Source organism: Melanaphis sacchari, unplaced genomic scaffold, assembly GCF_002803265.2.
Source record: "Melanaphis sacchari strain LSU unplaced genomic scaffold, SCAv2.0 Contig110_pilon_pilon, whole genome shotgun sequence".
Lineage (NCBI taxonomy): Eukaryota > Metazoa > Arthropoda > Insecta > Hemiptera > Aphididae > Melanaphis > Melanaphis sacchari.
In genome coordinates, this window is record NW_020270425.1 from 338,633 (window position 1) to 355,292 (window position 16,660).

General features: G+C 24.4%; 1 protein-coding gene across 1 annotated transcript; it reads right to left on the reverse strand.

The window, feature by feature from the left end:
* Positions 1–1,918: 1,918 nt before the first annotated feature.
* Positions 1,919–5,906, reverse strand: LOC112603732 (chymotrypsin-1-like). The gene is made up of 5 exons (XM_025352451.1): positions 5,652–5,906; positions 5,426–5,548; positions 4,414–4,607; positions 3,942–4,359; positions 1,919–1,936 (listed from the first exon to the last, which is right to left on the reverse strand). Exons 1-5 carry the CDS (start codon positions 5,904–5,906, stop codon positions 1,919–1,921), a joined length of 1,008 nt encoding a protein of 335 aa, XP_025208236.1.
* Positions 5,907–16,660: the final 10,754 nt, after the last annotated feature.

Below are 16,660 nucleotides of genomic sequence, written 5' to 3' on the forward strand. Positions count from 1 at the left end.
TTTCAAGTGCATTTTATATTTTATTTATATTTTTTTGTTATTTAATTTTCTATTTAACTATTTTTTTCAAAAATATTATATTATACGGACAATGAACATAATAAACATTAGGTACAACAGTGCAATATAATATTATCGTGTTATAATAATTTGTAAAATATTAACATACCTATGTAAATATTATTATTACTAATTTATGTGTAAATTAATACTGTTAAATTATCACAGAATATTACACGGTATACACAGCTCAAAATTTATATAACTATTTTTAAAAGTCATTGAGTATAGCAAAATTTAAGTGATAATGCTATGATCAGTATAATCATTAAGATAATGAAAAATCGTTATTTTTCGTATAAATATCAGAAGTACCAACATTTTAATATCATATAATTTAAAAAAATTACCTGTGGCTATTTGTTTTTATATTTTTTAGTGGCTTTAACTCGTTTGAACACATACATTTTGGCTACCTGTGACGAAAATCTCTAATATTATAGATCTCGTTTGCGCACACATTTTCCTTCTCGTTTACACGCCTTGTTTCAAAAATATTAAAAATTTCTACGTCCATATTAAAAAATTTGTGCCGTAAACACTAGTCACCACTAAACTGAACCATAACCACTAAAACTGTACCAAAAGTAGTTAGGTACGGAAAATCCAAAATAATTTACACAATCGATTATAAGATTATATTGCTATCAAATATTTAATAATGTGTATTGCAGTCTGTAACGATTTATTCATGTGTGTGAATATCGTTGTGCGCAAAAGAGTGATCCGTTTTCAGGTAAACGACAGATTTCGTTAAGCGCAAGCAAGTCGTCGATTCTCAGGTAAAAAATTTTGAAAATGCACAAACGAGTTGCAGCGTTTTTAATAGCTGTAAGTACAAAATATGTAACAGGATATTGTTCAAGCTTTTTGACAAAAAAAAAAAAAACATTGTATTAATACAAATCAAAAAATATATAAAAAAAAAATTTAATAATTTTAATGGTTTAAAAGCTGGCGTTAAACAACAACAAAAATAAACCACTATATTTAAAGCAGAGCATTGAATCTTATTATTAAAATGTAATACAATTTTACACATAGGTTACTTATACATAAATAAATCAAACCATTTATAAATAGAGTAGTTTTTAATAATATATCAACTCAAGTATAAAAGTGTGCATTAACTAATTAAAAAGTTAAACATTACAAACAATACAAACACTTTTTTAACAAAAAATCAAATGACTTTATTAAACATATTTATATACTTAAATCAAAATTCGAGCAATAGTAGTTTTAAGTTATTAAATCCATTTGAATTGCATCCTCGATTTTCCTTATACTTTTACAGGACTATCATATTTTATACCATCAGGGTGGTAAAAATATGAATATTACTATTATTACTATACAATAGTACATTATTAGAAATTATTTATTACTCTAAAACTTAATTAAAAATAATATCATAATGTACCTGTGTGAATTATTATATACAAATGTCATGTCTATATTTTTATTTTGTTTTTTATTTTATATGAAACATGTATACTTTTGCACGCCGAATTTTTAACGATATTTTATTATTATTATAACTATTACCTATAGATACTATGAATAATTTTCCTTAAAAATTAAAATTGTTTTTTTTTTTTTACAAAAATGTAAATTATATGTAATATTTAATCTAGTAGATAGAAAGTACTTATTATACTTAAATAATTATAAAATAGTAATAATAAATAATAATAATCATAATAAATTTTAAATCATAATAATTACTTTATCTTCTAAACTTTTTATCAAAGAACTATTAGTTTTAGTACCCTCTTTTAAAATTCAGATTAGATTCAGTAGAATGTTTAAGTTATTCAAATTTGAAAAAAAAGTTGATATCGCCACAAAAAACTTCTTAAATGCTAGAAAAACCCTAAAAATTCCAAAAATCTATTAACTGTTAAGGAAAATTATGAGAGTGAACATGCGCTTGATAAATAATCATATAATAGCAAAAATTATAGAATATGAACTGAATATATTATTTATAAGTGTGTAATTTGAAATTCTAAGATGTATGCAACTATTGTTCAATAAATAGTACGTCATTTTCTAAGAATTTTATTAGATTAATTTTATTAATTAAATTCCATTATAACTCAAACGATGAACGTGATTTATGTAATATGATAATTATTATTACATTTCTTATTTAAAAAATACAGACTTAAAATATTAACTAACTAACAAGATTGTCAAAAATTCCACTCTCAACGAATCAAACACCAACATATTTATATATACACTCGTATACATAGCTTTATGCCCATATTAAAGGTATAATTAAGTTTAATGAGGTATATTAAGGTATGATTGTTTTTTTCTTTTTAAATTATTGTTGAATGTTTATAATTTATATTATAATTCAATAATATATTGTATCTTTTTTTTTTTCATTTTCATTTGGTGTATAACGAACCATAGTTTCATACTTGTAGTTTATACTCTTAGAACTTTTAGTATTACACGCATCGTAATTTTCAAATATTTTCTGGCATGCAAATAAAAAATAAATAAATACTAAAATAAAATACAACAAGTCTTCCAGATTAGTTAATACTTGATTTAATCATGAGTTTTTAAGGAATAATTATTTTCTTATTATTATTGAATGCGTATAAATGGGATAATTTTTATTTTTACTGTAAAAACTCGATACTATTGTTTTTTTTTTTTTTATACATACACTAGCAATTATTATGTACTATTAATAAACACTTTTCCTCAACCATAGATAAATTATGGCTAGGCATTTAATCGGTTAACTGATTGTTAATAATGGAAAACCTTGAACATTGCTTTTGATGGTTTGTAAATGAAAAATTAGTTTTGACAAGTAATATTTTTTTAGAGACAATCCAATAATTATAGATTTATATGTTACCAAAGTTAAGGAAACTATTGTTGGGATAACTTAGAAAATAACTAATAATAATGCAACAAAATTATAGTGATGTTCTTACATGTTTGAGCTACACTCAGACTTTATGGGACTCAAAATAGTCTTAAAAATATAGAAACTGGTAACAAAAAGTTTTTTTATTCATTAATATTTATTTATAATTTATTAAAGTATTACTTATTTGATATAATACATTTTTATTTAAATTATCAACTTAAATAAACTAATAATACACTTAATTTGATAATTCCCATAACATTTATGAACTGTGAAAATATATTCAAGTTAATTTGATTTGATTTATGTAATACATTTTTTATTTAAGACTTATTACATACTGTATTATGTATAGCATTTTTTTGATCATAATAATTGATAATATGATATTAATTAAATTATAATATATATTAATAAACACAGTAATGATAACCAGTTATTAATTCTAAACTAATTACATTGAGCCAGTATTCAGTGAATTTTTTTTTAAACTGTTTTTATATTTTATTTAGTACTATCATTCTATAGCTATCTCTGAATTTTTTAATAATTAGTCAATGCTATAGATTCCAAGTCTTAATTCTAAGTTCTTATTCTGTTTTATATTTTTTTTTTTAGTTTTTACAGTTTTTAAAAGTTTTTACGATTGAAAAATTGTTTTCTGTTGAAAGACAATAACAACTATAAATCTAACAATCCCGTTAAAACTTTCAATCAACAGTTTTTATAAAACGTTTAGAATGTATATATTACCTAAAACTATCGCTAAATTTACTAAGATACAATAATAATAAATTGCTTTTTATTTAATTAGAATAAAAAAAAAAAAATGATATTTGATATTAAAATTAATAATTAGATAGACCTTTGACTATTCGAATATTAGATATACTTAATAATATGAACTTTAATTCGATTTTCCACAAAAAAAAAAAAATATATTTTTAATTTGTTTTTAATTTCAATTAAAGGACAATACATGATAAAATAACAATGTTAAAATCGTATACAATATATGTGGTGTAATCGATTTGCCAACATTTTTTTTCGGTTTTAATGGTTTTTTAGTCGTATACTTCGGAGTTTTCAACGTGTCGGGTAAATCCGTAGTATCCGGTATAATCGTCGCTGTGTCCGGTATACTAACTGTGGTCGGTATGTCCGATTTTATAATATTATTTATCCATTTTCTATAATAGTAAAGAAACACGTGGACAGTTTGAAGATTTTCACTGCCACATATGTTTTCCATCTCTCCATTATAATTTATTGCAAAACTGCATATACCATATAGCAAGCCATTGCAAATCATCGGACCACCGTTATCTCCATCACAAGTCGTATTCTCGCCTGGTATCATACACAAATATTGTTGCCATGTGTTTTTTATAGGATTACTATTTCAACACGTGAATCATATAGATCTTGATAGAATAATTTTTGTTTATTACCTTTCAGATCCTCGACATGCTTTTTTACCATGTTTGACCATAATATTGCTCATAAATCCTTTTGTACCCATAGTATTTTCATTGATTAAACCAAACCCAATTACTGTACAATTGAGAATTTTTCCATTAGTAAAATCACGATGAGTGCCACCTATTTTTATATATTTCTTTATTTTTGGAAACGGTTTATTTATCTAAATATAAATATAATAAAAATAATACATTATAACGTACATACATATATAGAACATTTTTTTTTTTTTATGAACATTATTATTACGTAGTTTATTATAAATAAAATATAATATGAAAAATTAAATTTAAATATTTTTTATTTTAATAAATATAAAGCACATTTATGATATATTTATATTTAAATACAAAGCATGTAAAATTAAATAAATTTATCTCATTATAGAATAGTGGTTCTCAATAAGAGTATCTCCGATGAAGGTGGTGATGAAAAGGGCGATAGCTCTAAAATTATTATGTACGTAGATGGACCCGGGAGCAGGTTTTTAGGAACAATATTTTGTGGTCCCTATATTAACACTGTTATAGTTAACACATTAATAATTACATAATATTGTTTTTTGTTTGAACAAATATGTACAACAATTAGTATTTCAAAATTATCACTCTACCGAATTTTTATAATATAGTTTTTAATTAATTTCCATAGAAATGTCTAATTACTAATATTAAAATAACATACACTACGATTCACTTTTTAAAACGTCTATAATTTGCTTCAGAGTTAAAATATCAAATTCTAGATCCTAAATATTATTCTAATAATATTTTAATACACTCATTTAGGAATATTGTTTAAGATTTTTATATTTTTTCGTTATCAAAATATGAAATTAATTAAGTGATTTAAATTAGGCTTTTTAATAATAAATAATTAGTTAATACTACACGAGTGCAGGTCTCCCGTGTAACATAGATGCCAGTCATACACTCATACAAGCATACTGCAGTATTATAATCTTAAATATTTAGTGCTTACTTTTAATACACTAATATCTCCACTTATAAATGTATGCTTATTATCTGGGTTATAGTCTTCGTGTATGTACATTTCAACTAAGTTTCGTGAAATATTATTTTGTAACCATGTACCCTGATATACCTGTATTAAACATAGTGATATCAATAAAAACATACTTCAAATTAGTTTCGTAAATTATATAATACTATGTAGTTTATTTATGTAGGTATGCTTAGATATTTACTTCAATATAATCTATGTCAATACCGTAAACACAGTGAACAGAAGTCAAAACGAACAATTTTTTTAAAAGCGAACCTGAGCAAGTCTTCTTAGTATGGTTAGGGTACTTTATTTTAATAGAAATTACGAACGGATAATCATCTTCACTATAACTTCGGCCGTTGTATATAAGACCTCTATAAATATTGTGTTTGGTCACGTTAACTTCAAATTTCGCTATTTCAATTATCAATAATAAAATCAGTGCAATTCGCATCGTATCTTAAACGATTGTTATTTACTGTTATTGTTAATATATTTTTCTCTATGAAATAGTTCATATTTTTTTTTTCTCTTTTCCGGTGTTTTATGATTTACATGGCAACTAAAATTATAATAGTAATAATAATAAGAACAAAAGCATAATAGTTTAAAAAAGGATTCTAGATAAAATGGGGTAGGTGAAATGTATTATTGACAATAAACAATGTTATTATCATGGTGGCACAATTTTATTTTTAAATATTTATAAAACTATATTATTTAATCAATACCTATTCAATAATTATGTAGGATTACATGATATAGTATAACAGGTTCCTTAAATAAAGAAAATATTCAGATTTAAACTAGTGTAAATAGAGGATTATGTAATTTTTATCCCATTACTCAAATTGTGTATCATTTACACTCAATTTGCGTAAAATAAGATTATATTTAAATTTTATCCCTTTTGGCATTATTATGATATATAACAATTTTAGTTTTAAGTGACTCTTAAGACTCTTTAGTAAATTAAAATTTATGACTATTCCTCATGATTATCTGTTAACATTATTGTAAATATTTACTGAAATTAATTATTATCATCATTAAAAAAAAAAAAACAGAGTATCTAATAGTTAGAAAGATCGTAACCGGATAACATGGCTACCATTTTCCCGCCATAATACAGTTATATATATATTTATTTAAAATTCTTTTGCTTATAATTTATTTTAATGTTAAACGTTCTAACTACTTTTTTAGTATTTTACTATGTATAAGCTTTTTGACACTTAAATAAAATTAATAAAATAAGATATTTTTGTCATATCGATAATAGTCTTTAAAATTATCTACGATTTATGGTCTTAAACAATTTTAATTTATGATTAAAATATTATTTACTAAGATTATAAATAAAATAAAATTGAATGTGTTTACAATATTCTGTATTGAAAATCTAAAACGTATTTATTTTTTTAGATAAATGCTGACTTTTCCAGTTTGAATATAGCACTGTCTTAACTATATACCCATTACCCATACATAATATACTGAGCACTGTATCTTCTTTCAAGAAAGAGTAAATGTAGATAAATACTAAATGGGTTTTTAGCATAACCATGTAAATAAGATGTTTAATGTTTATTCATTATTAACAATAATTAAATTACATTACATTGGTATAGTACTATACTGAATGATTTATAAAAAATATAACATTTATCTAGTAAACTAAAAAGTACAATACTACTCGTATAAGCATAATAATATGTAGAATTACTACAAAAACTAAAGCTGCAATACGTTTATTATATTCTTTCAGGACAAAAAATATATTTTGCATATTATGTATTTACTTCAACTCCTCCAAATAATCTGATAATAATCTCAACTTCTGTTATACAAAACATTTTTAAATTAGAGCGAAATTTTTCAATAAAATTCTTTGTTAAAAGATATTCCGTCATTAATCATTATCAAATTTTGAAAAATTTATAACAGCGATCACTTACGTGTATTATTCATTTCTTATTTTAAATTTTAAATGACAAAAGTCAAATCTTTCTATATATTTGAATTATTAATTCATAACATTATTGACTTCTAAAATGTTAAACCATATTTCTATAATAATATCTCAAAAATAAAGATTCCCTGCACATTGATTATTAAATTAATTTAGAAATTATAGGATAATTCCAAATTACAAGTATTCCCTGAATAATTTTTTCACTAATTTAAATATACCCATCATTATGAAATCCACGATCACATACAAATTAAAACGCATATTAAACTTGAAAGTTTAAATTTTTTTTTTTTGTCCATTTTAAAAGGATAGCTAAGTATTTTAAACTATTAATTTATTAGTTTTTGAGAAAAATTAATTGTTTACATTTAAAAGGTTTCCCTTGTAAAATATATACCACTAAAAGTGTTATAGAAAAAACTCTCCTGTCATAATTATGAAATTCACAAACTAAAAAAATAATTATAGTTATCGTTCGTGTAATTATGTCCCGTAAGGTCCGTAGTCCATAGTACTATATTTCAGTGAACAGAAATAGGATAAAGCGTAGCTATGATTAGATAGGCTGAACACTATTACACGGTCGGTGCCAAATGTGCGTACACTATTCATACATAACGACGATAACATGTGTGCATAGAAGATCACGTAACAATAATACGAATGAATTGAACGGAATAATGGTTCATAAAATAAATGTGTTTCAACGAACTAATAATACAGCATAGAGTACAAGTGATGCCATGAGAGACTAAATAATTATCAATATTGTATAGGTGTATTTAATATTACTTATAATATAAATTTATTATATATATATTAAATATTATATAATATATTAATGTTATGTCATTACTCATTAACAATTAATGTATTGCAAGCGGTGAGCAAATTTTAAAATAAAACTGATAAAATGTAATTTTACAAGTGTTTGATAATACCTTAGTAGTTAATAGATATTACTGTTAATTTTAGAATATACTATTTAATATAAAAATTACATGATGATCTTTTATCAATATTTCACAAAACATACTTTTGGAAAAAAAATCTTTTCATGAACCAAAAAAAAAAAAACTTACCTACATGCAGGTCAACACAATACTTTCGAAAAAAAATTATATTTTTTTATTTATTTATTTATACATAGTTGTGAAAAAAAAGCCTAACAACAATATAATATCATAATACCTAGTAGAAAGAAATGTACAATTTTCTGATTTATTTCATAAAATTATAGTTATTGCTTATATCAATGCAAACTTGGAAGTCCATCGTTTAAGTCATTAATAAATGATAATGACCTCATTACGAAATATCAAGTAACTTAACTTCATTAGGGGTCTTTATAAAACAAAATAATTTTTGGTCATTAGCAAAATGTAACATGAATGAATTAGTAAATTTGATATCATTGATGAAATTAATCAAATTTACTGTTTTTCCAATTTTACGCTATTTTAATGGCTATAGATAAACCTCTGAGAATTTTAATATCAAATAATCGAATATCAAATCAAGAATCGATTTAATCATATTATGAATATTTACATTTTAGATGAGCGGACTAATCTCCGGAAAATATTAGAACACTATTCTACTCATCAAACACGATTAATAAAGTTTCTTGTCATAAAAAATTCACTTCATCGCTAAAATACCGCGAATGACCAGTTCTACAATACTCGCATATATTATCATGACAAAACACTGTTATTGGAAATAGATTTATTTCAAATATTGATTAAATGACAATACGATCATTTTAGTAGATAAGTATCAGAAAATTAGAGCAGTAGGAAATTCAATTATTGGAAAATCGTCCTATTACGGTGTAACTTTGATTATATTGTGTATATACTAAGAAAGATCCGTGATTAAGCCTTTCTTCGAACGCAGGTCCACTCAAACGCAACTAGTTATACCTACGTAGTTTGGTAACAAAATTACGATTATGTGTTCAAAAAAAATATTGTAAACATTATTTTAGAAAAATAAAATAAACAATTTTAATCGATATTATACAGTAACAATGAGAAGAAAATAATTTAAATTGATCATAATACACAATATTATCGACAGTGGTATATTGGGTAATATACGGCGTATATTATTCACTTCTGCAGTTTTTATTTTAGGGTATACTCTCTAAATGTACGATACGGGGATAGATATAAGGACGTATAGCCCCATATACCTATTATAATTTTTGGTGACAAAAACAAAATGTTCAATAATTATTTTTGTATTTTTCATTTCTCAGATGGAATTACCATTTTTAGTATTACAAAAATTAATTATGCTGAAAAAATGTTTTGAGAGCTAATTATTAAACCACTAACAAAAATACCCAGTATTAGTTATCGATATAATTATATAATCTCTATTTTTAACTCGTTATGCTTGTAAATTTATAATATGTATAAATACATGTATAAACGTATAATTATTCGTAAATACATTTCTATGAGTGTGTGGGTAGATGTAAAGCAGGTGTATATATGTACTTTATATTAATTTATAATGTATTCTTCGTACATCAATTTTCAATCGTTTATTTATAACAATGTTTATTAAAATTAAACTATTTAGAATAACAGCTATCGTCTATAAATCAGTACCTAATCACTAATCAGTTGTTGAGAAGGGTAAATTAAGATAATCATTCTTATTTCTTAGACTATACTAATATTGTTTAAGATCTTTATTGGTTAAAGTAATATAAACCTGTAAATAAATTGTGAAAATATATAATTAAATTTGTTTTTCATCATTATTATAAAATATAAATAATATTTTATTAACAAGTCGAGTTTTATAACTAGCAGTAGGGCAGCTATGAAAAAATTAAATTATCGTGATTACTCACTACTCGGTAGCTTAAATATTTCAAGAAAATTAGGAGTCTGCGGATGGAAACTTCAATTATCCCTAGGAAAATATGGAAAGTAGTTAAACTCAATCAAAAATTAAAATAACAATGCCAAAAAAAGTTTAAACAAACAAATATATAGAATAAATATAACTGCTGATTGCACTCAAAGTTATTTTAAAAGAGCTATTTACGATCCGTATTTTGATTCACAAGTATCAATAGACGATAATGAACGTTTTCGAGAAAAAATGAAGTACCATATTCTTTTTTCAACAGTCACCAAAATATATAAAAAAGTCTTAATGAAAATCAACTCTACACTCATATTGAAAATCCTGTAGAAAAATATAGCTGTTTTCTAGAAAATATGTCAGCCGAATTATAATATAATATATTATACTAAATTATTTAATAAGATAAATTTTATTTCAACATTTTTTATTAATTTTTAGAAAGTATAGATAGGGCTCACACCTCCTTTTGTTCTTAAAATCATACCATTCCAATGAAAAACTCAATTTAGGTATACTATACATCAATTATCCAACATGATTATCATTTTAATAAATTTAAAAATTCAATAAAAAAATCTATAATCAACGAACTATTAAAAATGTTAGAATTATGAATACATTTTCAAAATTGGGAGGGGTCTGAACTCCTAAGTTCGATCTGGCGGCAAAACGGTCGGCGGCAAATCGATGGCGGCGAAATATCCGGGTTCGGTCACCAGAGATAGCTAAATTAAATTTTTAAACATAATCATTAGCATGGAATGTACAAGTAAAAGGTGTCGTAGGTTTAAGCGCGTGTCACTCAATACGAATGATAGGCATGACAAATCGACACAATCATATCTTAATAACTTAATCACTTACATAATAATGTAATACTATACATATTTTTATTTGTAATTCAATGTTTCTTTATTCTGTGTTAGTAATTTAATCATTTTGCGTATTGTACCTCCACAACACTTTATGATACTTTGTTTTATATTCCACATATAATATTGTAATTGGGCTCGCCTGTTTAATAATTAATAAATAAGTCACTCACAATGAACTTTTATTAGTGGATTCAAGTATAATCTCAAATTAAGTTAATCATATCTTTCGTTTCTACTTTGTAGTAATCATATCAGCTATACACAAAATTAAATTGTGCGTAGAAAATAATAATATAAGTAATAGCGAAAAGTTTTAAATAAGTATTTTAGTAATATAACTAAAACTGTTAAAGAAAAATCTTATAGCAAACACATTTTAGCTTCAACTGCCGAAAAACCAATTTTTTCTTATGACTTTTCTATGAGAAAAACTCATGAAAAACCTTGTAGGTATCTATCACATTGTTAAGCTTTTTAAACAATAAAAACTCTATCAATATAAATCGAAAAACTTCTAATCTTATAAATCAAAATATTTTGGAAAATTTCATGGTATATAGAAAATGGTTATATGAGTAATTATGAAATGTTTCAAATGTTTATGGATAATATTTATTAAATTACAATAAAATAACTAAAATCTTTTTTTTTTATTTCCAAATACCAAATGTCATTGAAATTTGAAGCTCAAAGTTTAAACAAACATGTATATTGTATTATATATTATATTATAATTGATATTTTTAAATTTTCATAAGAAAAACTATCTAAGAACAATGTTTACATATCACAACCACTTATTGAAATCGATATTTCATAAAAAGTTGTTCATTTTATGAAACGGAGATAGCTTATTTTCACATTTCATGAAACATTAATAATAACTAAGTAAACAACTAAGGAATTCGTGTTTCATTTTTAAATTTTTAATGGGAAAATAATTTTTCAACAAATTAAATATATGTATTAAATATTGTAGCAAAGTGAACTAAAAGTGATTTAAAATATTATAACTAAAATAAAATTAGAAAAGAAAAAAGCAAGCTATCAAACGAGGCTTAAAATTGTGATTTAAAATATATTTCTCATTGTCGTTCCGCATAGAATTTAAGTGAGTACAAACCTAAGATAGACGGAAACAAAATAAATATATCAAAAACTATTAAGATAATATATTTTTTGTAAAGGTGTAGTAATAAAAGTAGGTGCCTATATACCACTGGATACTTCCAATCTAGTAGAAAAAAATGTCTACTTATACAATATACATACTATACGTACTAGTTATTCTCATGTACTTAAATTAATTTACTTATGTATACTTGTTAGTTATTGTTCATAATTAAAGGTATTACCAAATTTAATAAGTTATATATTTAGCTATATTTATATATTCATGGGTTCATACCTATATTCAGGCCCCTCGTGAATTTCCCCTGATATTTTTTTTCTACATTCATTTTTTGTTTTTTATCATACGGGTAATATACTTATACAATTATACGTATAGTATTTAGTGATGAACATCTTGTTCAAAACGACAACAAGACCAAGAATATAGTATGAAATTTTTGTCTTATTTACACTTGTTTGTTTTAATCTTTGTAGATCTTGGTCTTGCCAATTCATTCTTTGTCTTAAAGCAACACTCTTGCAGTCTAGGTTTATTCACAAAATTAAAAAAAAAAAAAATTATGTATTTTCTTTTTATAATTTCTAAGATATGACTTTACTGATAAAATACATGAATATTATTTATTAATATGTTTATAATGATTCGGAATTCATACTTAAACTATAAAAGATCCAATAACATAATTTTTATCCAACTTTAAAAAAAAACTATTGATTTAAAAATACTCATTAATTTGGAATTATAAATTGATTTTTTATTTTCTGATTCGTTAATACTTTTGGTATTTATACGAGTATTACAATTACTGCAGTCACTATTACTTTGTTCAATAAAAATTAAAATTCAAGCCATGTTTACCTTCACTCGTGTTTTAAAATTTACAAAAAGTACTTTTTTAATAGGTACCTACGTCACCGATAAATATTGGTGAACTCGTATATGAAACACTTTTATTTTTATATATTATACTATACTACAACAGTAAGACAGTATAGCATCGAAATATACTTATATAGGTAGTAGGTACACAATTTAATCTACAGACTACAATGCGGCAATATCACAAAACAATCAAACGGTAATTAGTATTTATCATTTCTATTATGATAAGCTATAACATATAAGTACTTACTACTATAATATATTTAGGTATTATATTTAAAGAAGAGATGGATTTAGACTTTAGAGCTGTAAATAAAATATATTATGGAGTGTGGACTGTGGTTTACAAATAAATCGTATCAGTGGTGACTTTGATAGTATTTTTATGTTATCGTGCTTTCACGTCCAATATTCCAGTTATTATTATAATCTTGTTTTCAATAACAGCCAATACATATTCGTATTTTCTTCGAACACCGTTAAAATAGAATGCAATAAATAAAAATATTTTTATTTTTCTTATTACTATTGTACATTAATTGTTATAGTTAAAGAAATTGAACCTATGTTAAATGTATTTTCCTGCGGGTATGGAAATAAAAAAAAATAAGTAATCAACAAGACAGCAAAAAGATTGTTAATTTCGTTTTAGGCTTGGTAATTGGTCTGGTCTTCATCTAGTAATATATAATTTACTATTGAAAAATTACCCAATAACATAAATTATTGTCTTCCGTATTTCAAAGTCGTGCTACGGAGTTGGTATTTGATGATGTTGATATCTACACACTTCGTGAATTTGATAATTAGATATTTAAAGTTGATCACTGATATAGATACATACATAGCATGGACTTCAGCATCACCTGTATTTTATTTTTTGATTCATTGTAAAAATATATAATTATACTTTACATAAGTATTACATATTTATTCGAACGAATTTAATATAACGATACATTTTATCGTCATGCAAAAGAGGGTGTATTAAGCATCCCTTTGACGTTCACCGTCTCAGCCCGCACTACGTAACATTACGCCATAATTTAGGTCATTGCGTCGTCATTACATACCTAATGTAGATACACCGCAGCGGTGGAGTGTCTAGACTTTGATTTTGATCGTAGTAATTTCAAACTTATGTACGTTTCGAGTATATTAAGCCCACTCTGCCCACTTGCAGTACATATTCGGCGCGTCGATGTAGCAACGTATATGCAGATATACTATTATTTTTTTTTTATAGCGTTATGTACACTACACACATTTGATATAACACGCTCGCCCTGCTCAAGAAACACCGCTAATTGTAACAACTTGGCTTTTTGCAGCTGATTTTAAAAATAATAGGTGAAGCTAAAATCATATATATATATATATATATTATATAGCTACATAACATTTATAATTGCAGTTATTAAAACTAATTAATTCATTGTTTCTCCGTTTAATCGCCCAGCTTATACAATGATTTTATATAAAATTAGAAACAAATAAAATATATTTCATGATTTATAATAATTAATATAATTTAATAGACATGAACTGTCTAACAACTTGTAAGCCACTACAGCTATAATAAAATGTGCAATAGCCAATGAGTATGAATAATAATATATAATATACTATAAGATGCATTTTTATCAAAATATTTATTATTATTAGGTGTTAAAAAATACGAAAAAATGCATAACTATTAATACTTTTTTTGAATATGTTATATTATGGTATTTTATGTTAAATATTAACTTGACATTGATTTAATTCGACTAAATTGTTTATTGATTTTTCAATTTACGTGTATTTAAGAATAAACAACTCTGTTACCTGCAGTGGTATGAAATATTGTACAAAATATATTTTATACTAATATTTAGGTAGGTACACGTGAACATTAAAATAGTAGGTATCGTCAATAAATTCCATAATTAAGATTTCAACGTCAATCGCGTGGTTCGTCTCTGTCTGTCTCCATTGACTGTTTTAAGTTTAATATATTTTATGCTTTATGTATATTTATTACTGATAACGAAACCCATACAAAAACAGATAATTAATATTCAAAAACGATTGCACGTTTTGAATATAAAACATGAGCGATGGATGATTGGTTTATGTACTATGTAGATAACATTGTAAATTGTTATCCTGGATTCCTGCAGAAATATGAACTGCAATTGAATGTTAATAATATTTTTATTACACATGGTCAACAGCAGTAAACTATACATTTGAGTACATATTTAATATATTTATTAATTATTATATGTGTGTGTGTGTGTCTATAGTATGTAGAAGTACAAGTTTATTAAGACCAATGTTGTACCATAGTTATTTAGTTAGATAAATTTATCTAAATAAGATCTTAAAAAATTTATATATAAGTAGTTTTAATTTTTTTTTAGTTTAAATCTATTTTATAAGTATAATAAAATATATGTATGTATATTATAATTCAAGATAATAGTTTAATAATATATACATTTATACCAAGTGTTCTTCCTCCCCCCCCCCCAGTTTGCCACTATATTTACAACTAGTCTTCCTTTTCAGAAAATGGTGTAAGTATTGACATTGTTGTTGGCATGATCGTTTAAATTATTAAGCATATTTTTCAAATAAATATTAGTGATTTAAACTAAAATGTATATAGTCATATTTGTATTAATATTTTTTATATAATAATTAACAAAATCATGTTTTAAAATTAAAATTTATAAAAAAATATCTCATTTCTATCTAGATATATTTTGAGTTCAAATATTTTATCTATATCTAGATACAAAAAAAATTAGCTCAACACGTATTAAAACATAATCAAATATTATAATGATATTTATACATACATACAAACGTCATAAACCCATCATTGTTGTCGGACTCACGATAATTGTGCAACACAGCGGGCGCGTGTAGGAGACGTATAGATGATAAAGGAAGATGGGTGGCTCCAGGTGATGAAACAACGTTAGTAAACATAAAATTAAAATATTTATGCGTTACGTTATCTGAATAAAATCGTGTTTAATAGTGATTTTTTTGCCGTCCGATTTGTCTCAACTGTAATCCGTTTTATGTGTCAGCATATGTAATTTCGGACCACATTACTGAATACAAAATTTATTTTAATAATATTATTTCAACATTTGTTTACACATTAATCGTATCGTATATTAGGTACTCATATCATAAAACACGTTGTCAAACTGAAATGTCATGGTCTTTTTTTTGTTAACGACGCTGAAAAACAAAATAGATCCTTTTTGTCGTGTAAATCCTACGTCGTCACTGATAGCAAGAAATATAATATGTTATATTAAAATTTACTGATAACTGTTCTCCATTTCTGATGCAGGTTAAGTTCAATTTATCTCAAAACGAGATATATACGTAGTTTTTCTCGGGATTCCAGTGCCTTCCAAACAACACTTTTTAATCATCTCATCTTTTCT

Excerpts from the sequence above, each read along its gene's own strand:
- LOC112603732 (XM_025352451.1), bottom strand. The coding sequence starts at position 5,906 with ATGCGAATTGCACTGATTTTATTATTGATAATTGAAATAGCGAAATTT. Across the intron at positions 4,608-5,425 it reads GAGATATTAGTGTATTAAAA|ATAAATAAACCGTTTCCAAA; the intron begins GTAAGCACTAAA and ends ATTTATATTTAG. Across the intron at positions 4,360-4,413 it reads GCATGTCGAGGATCTGAAAG|TAATCCTATAAAAAACACAT; the intron begins GTAATAAACAAA and ends GTGTTGAAATAG.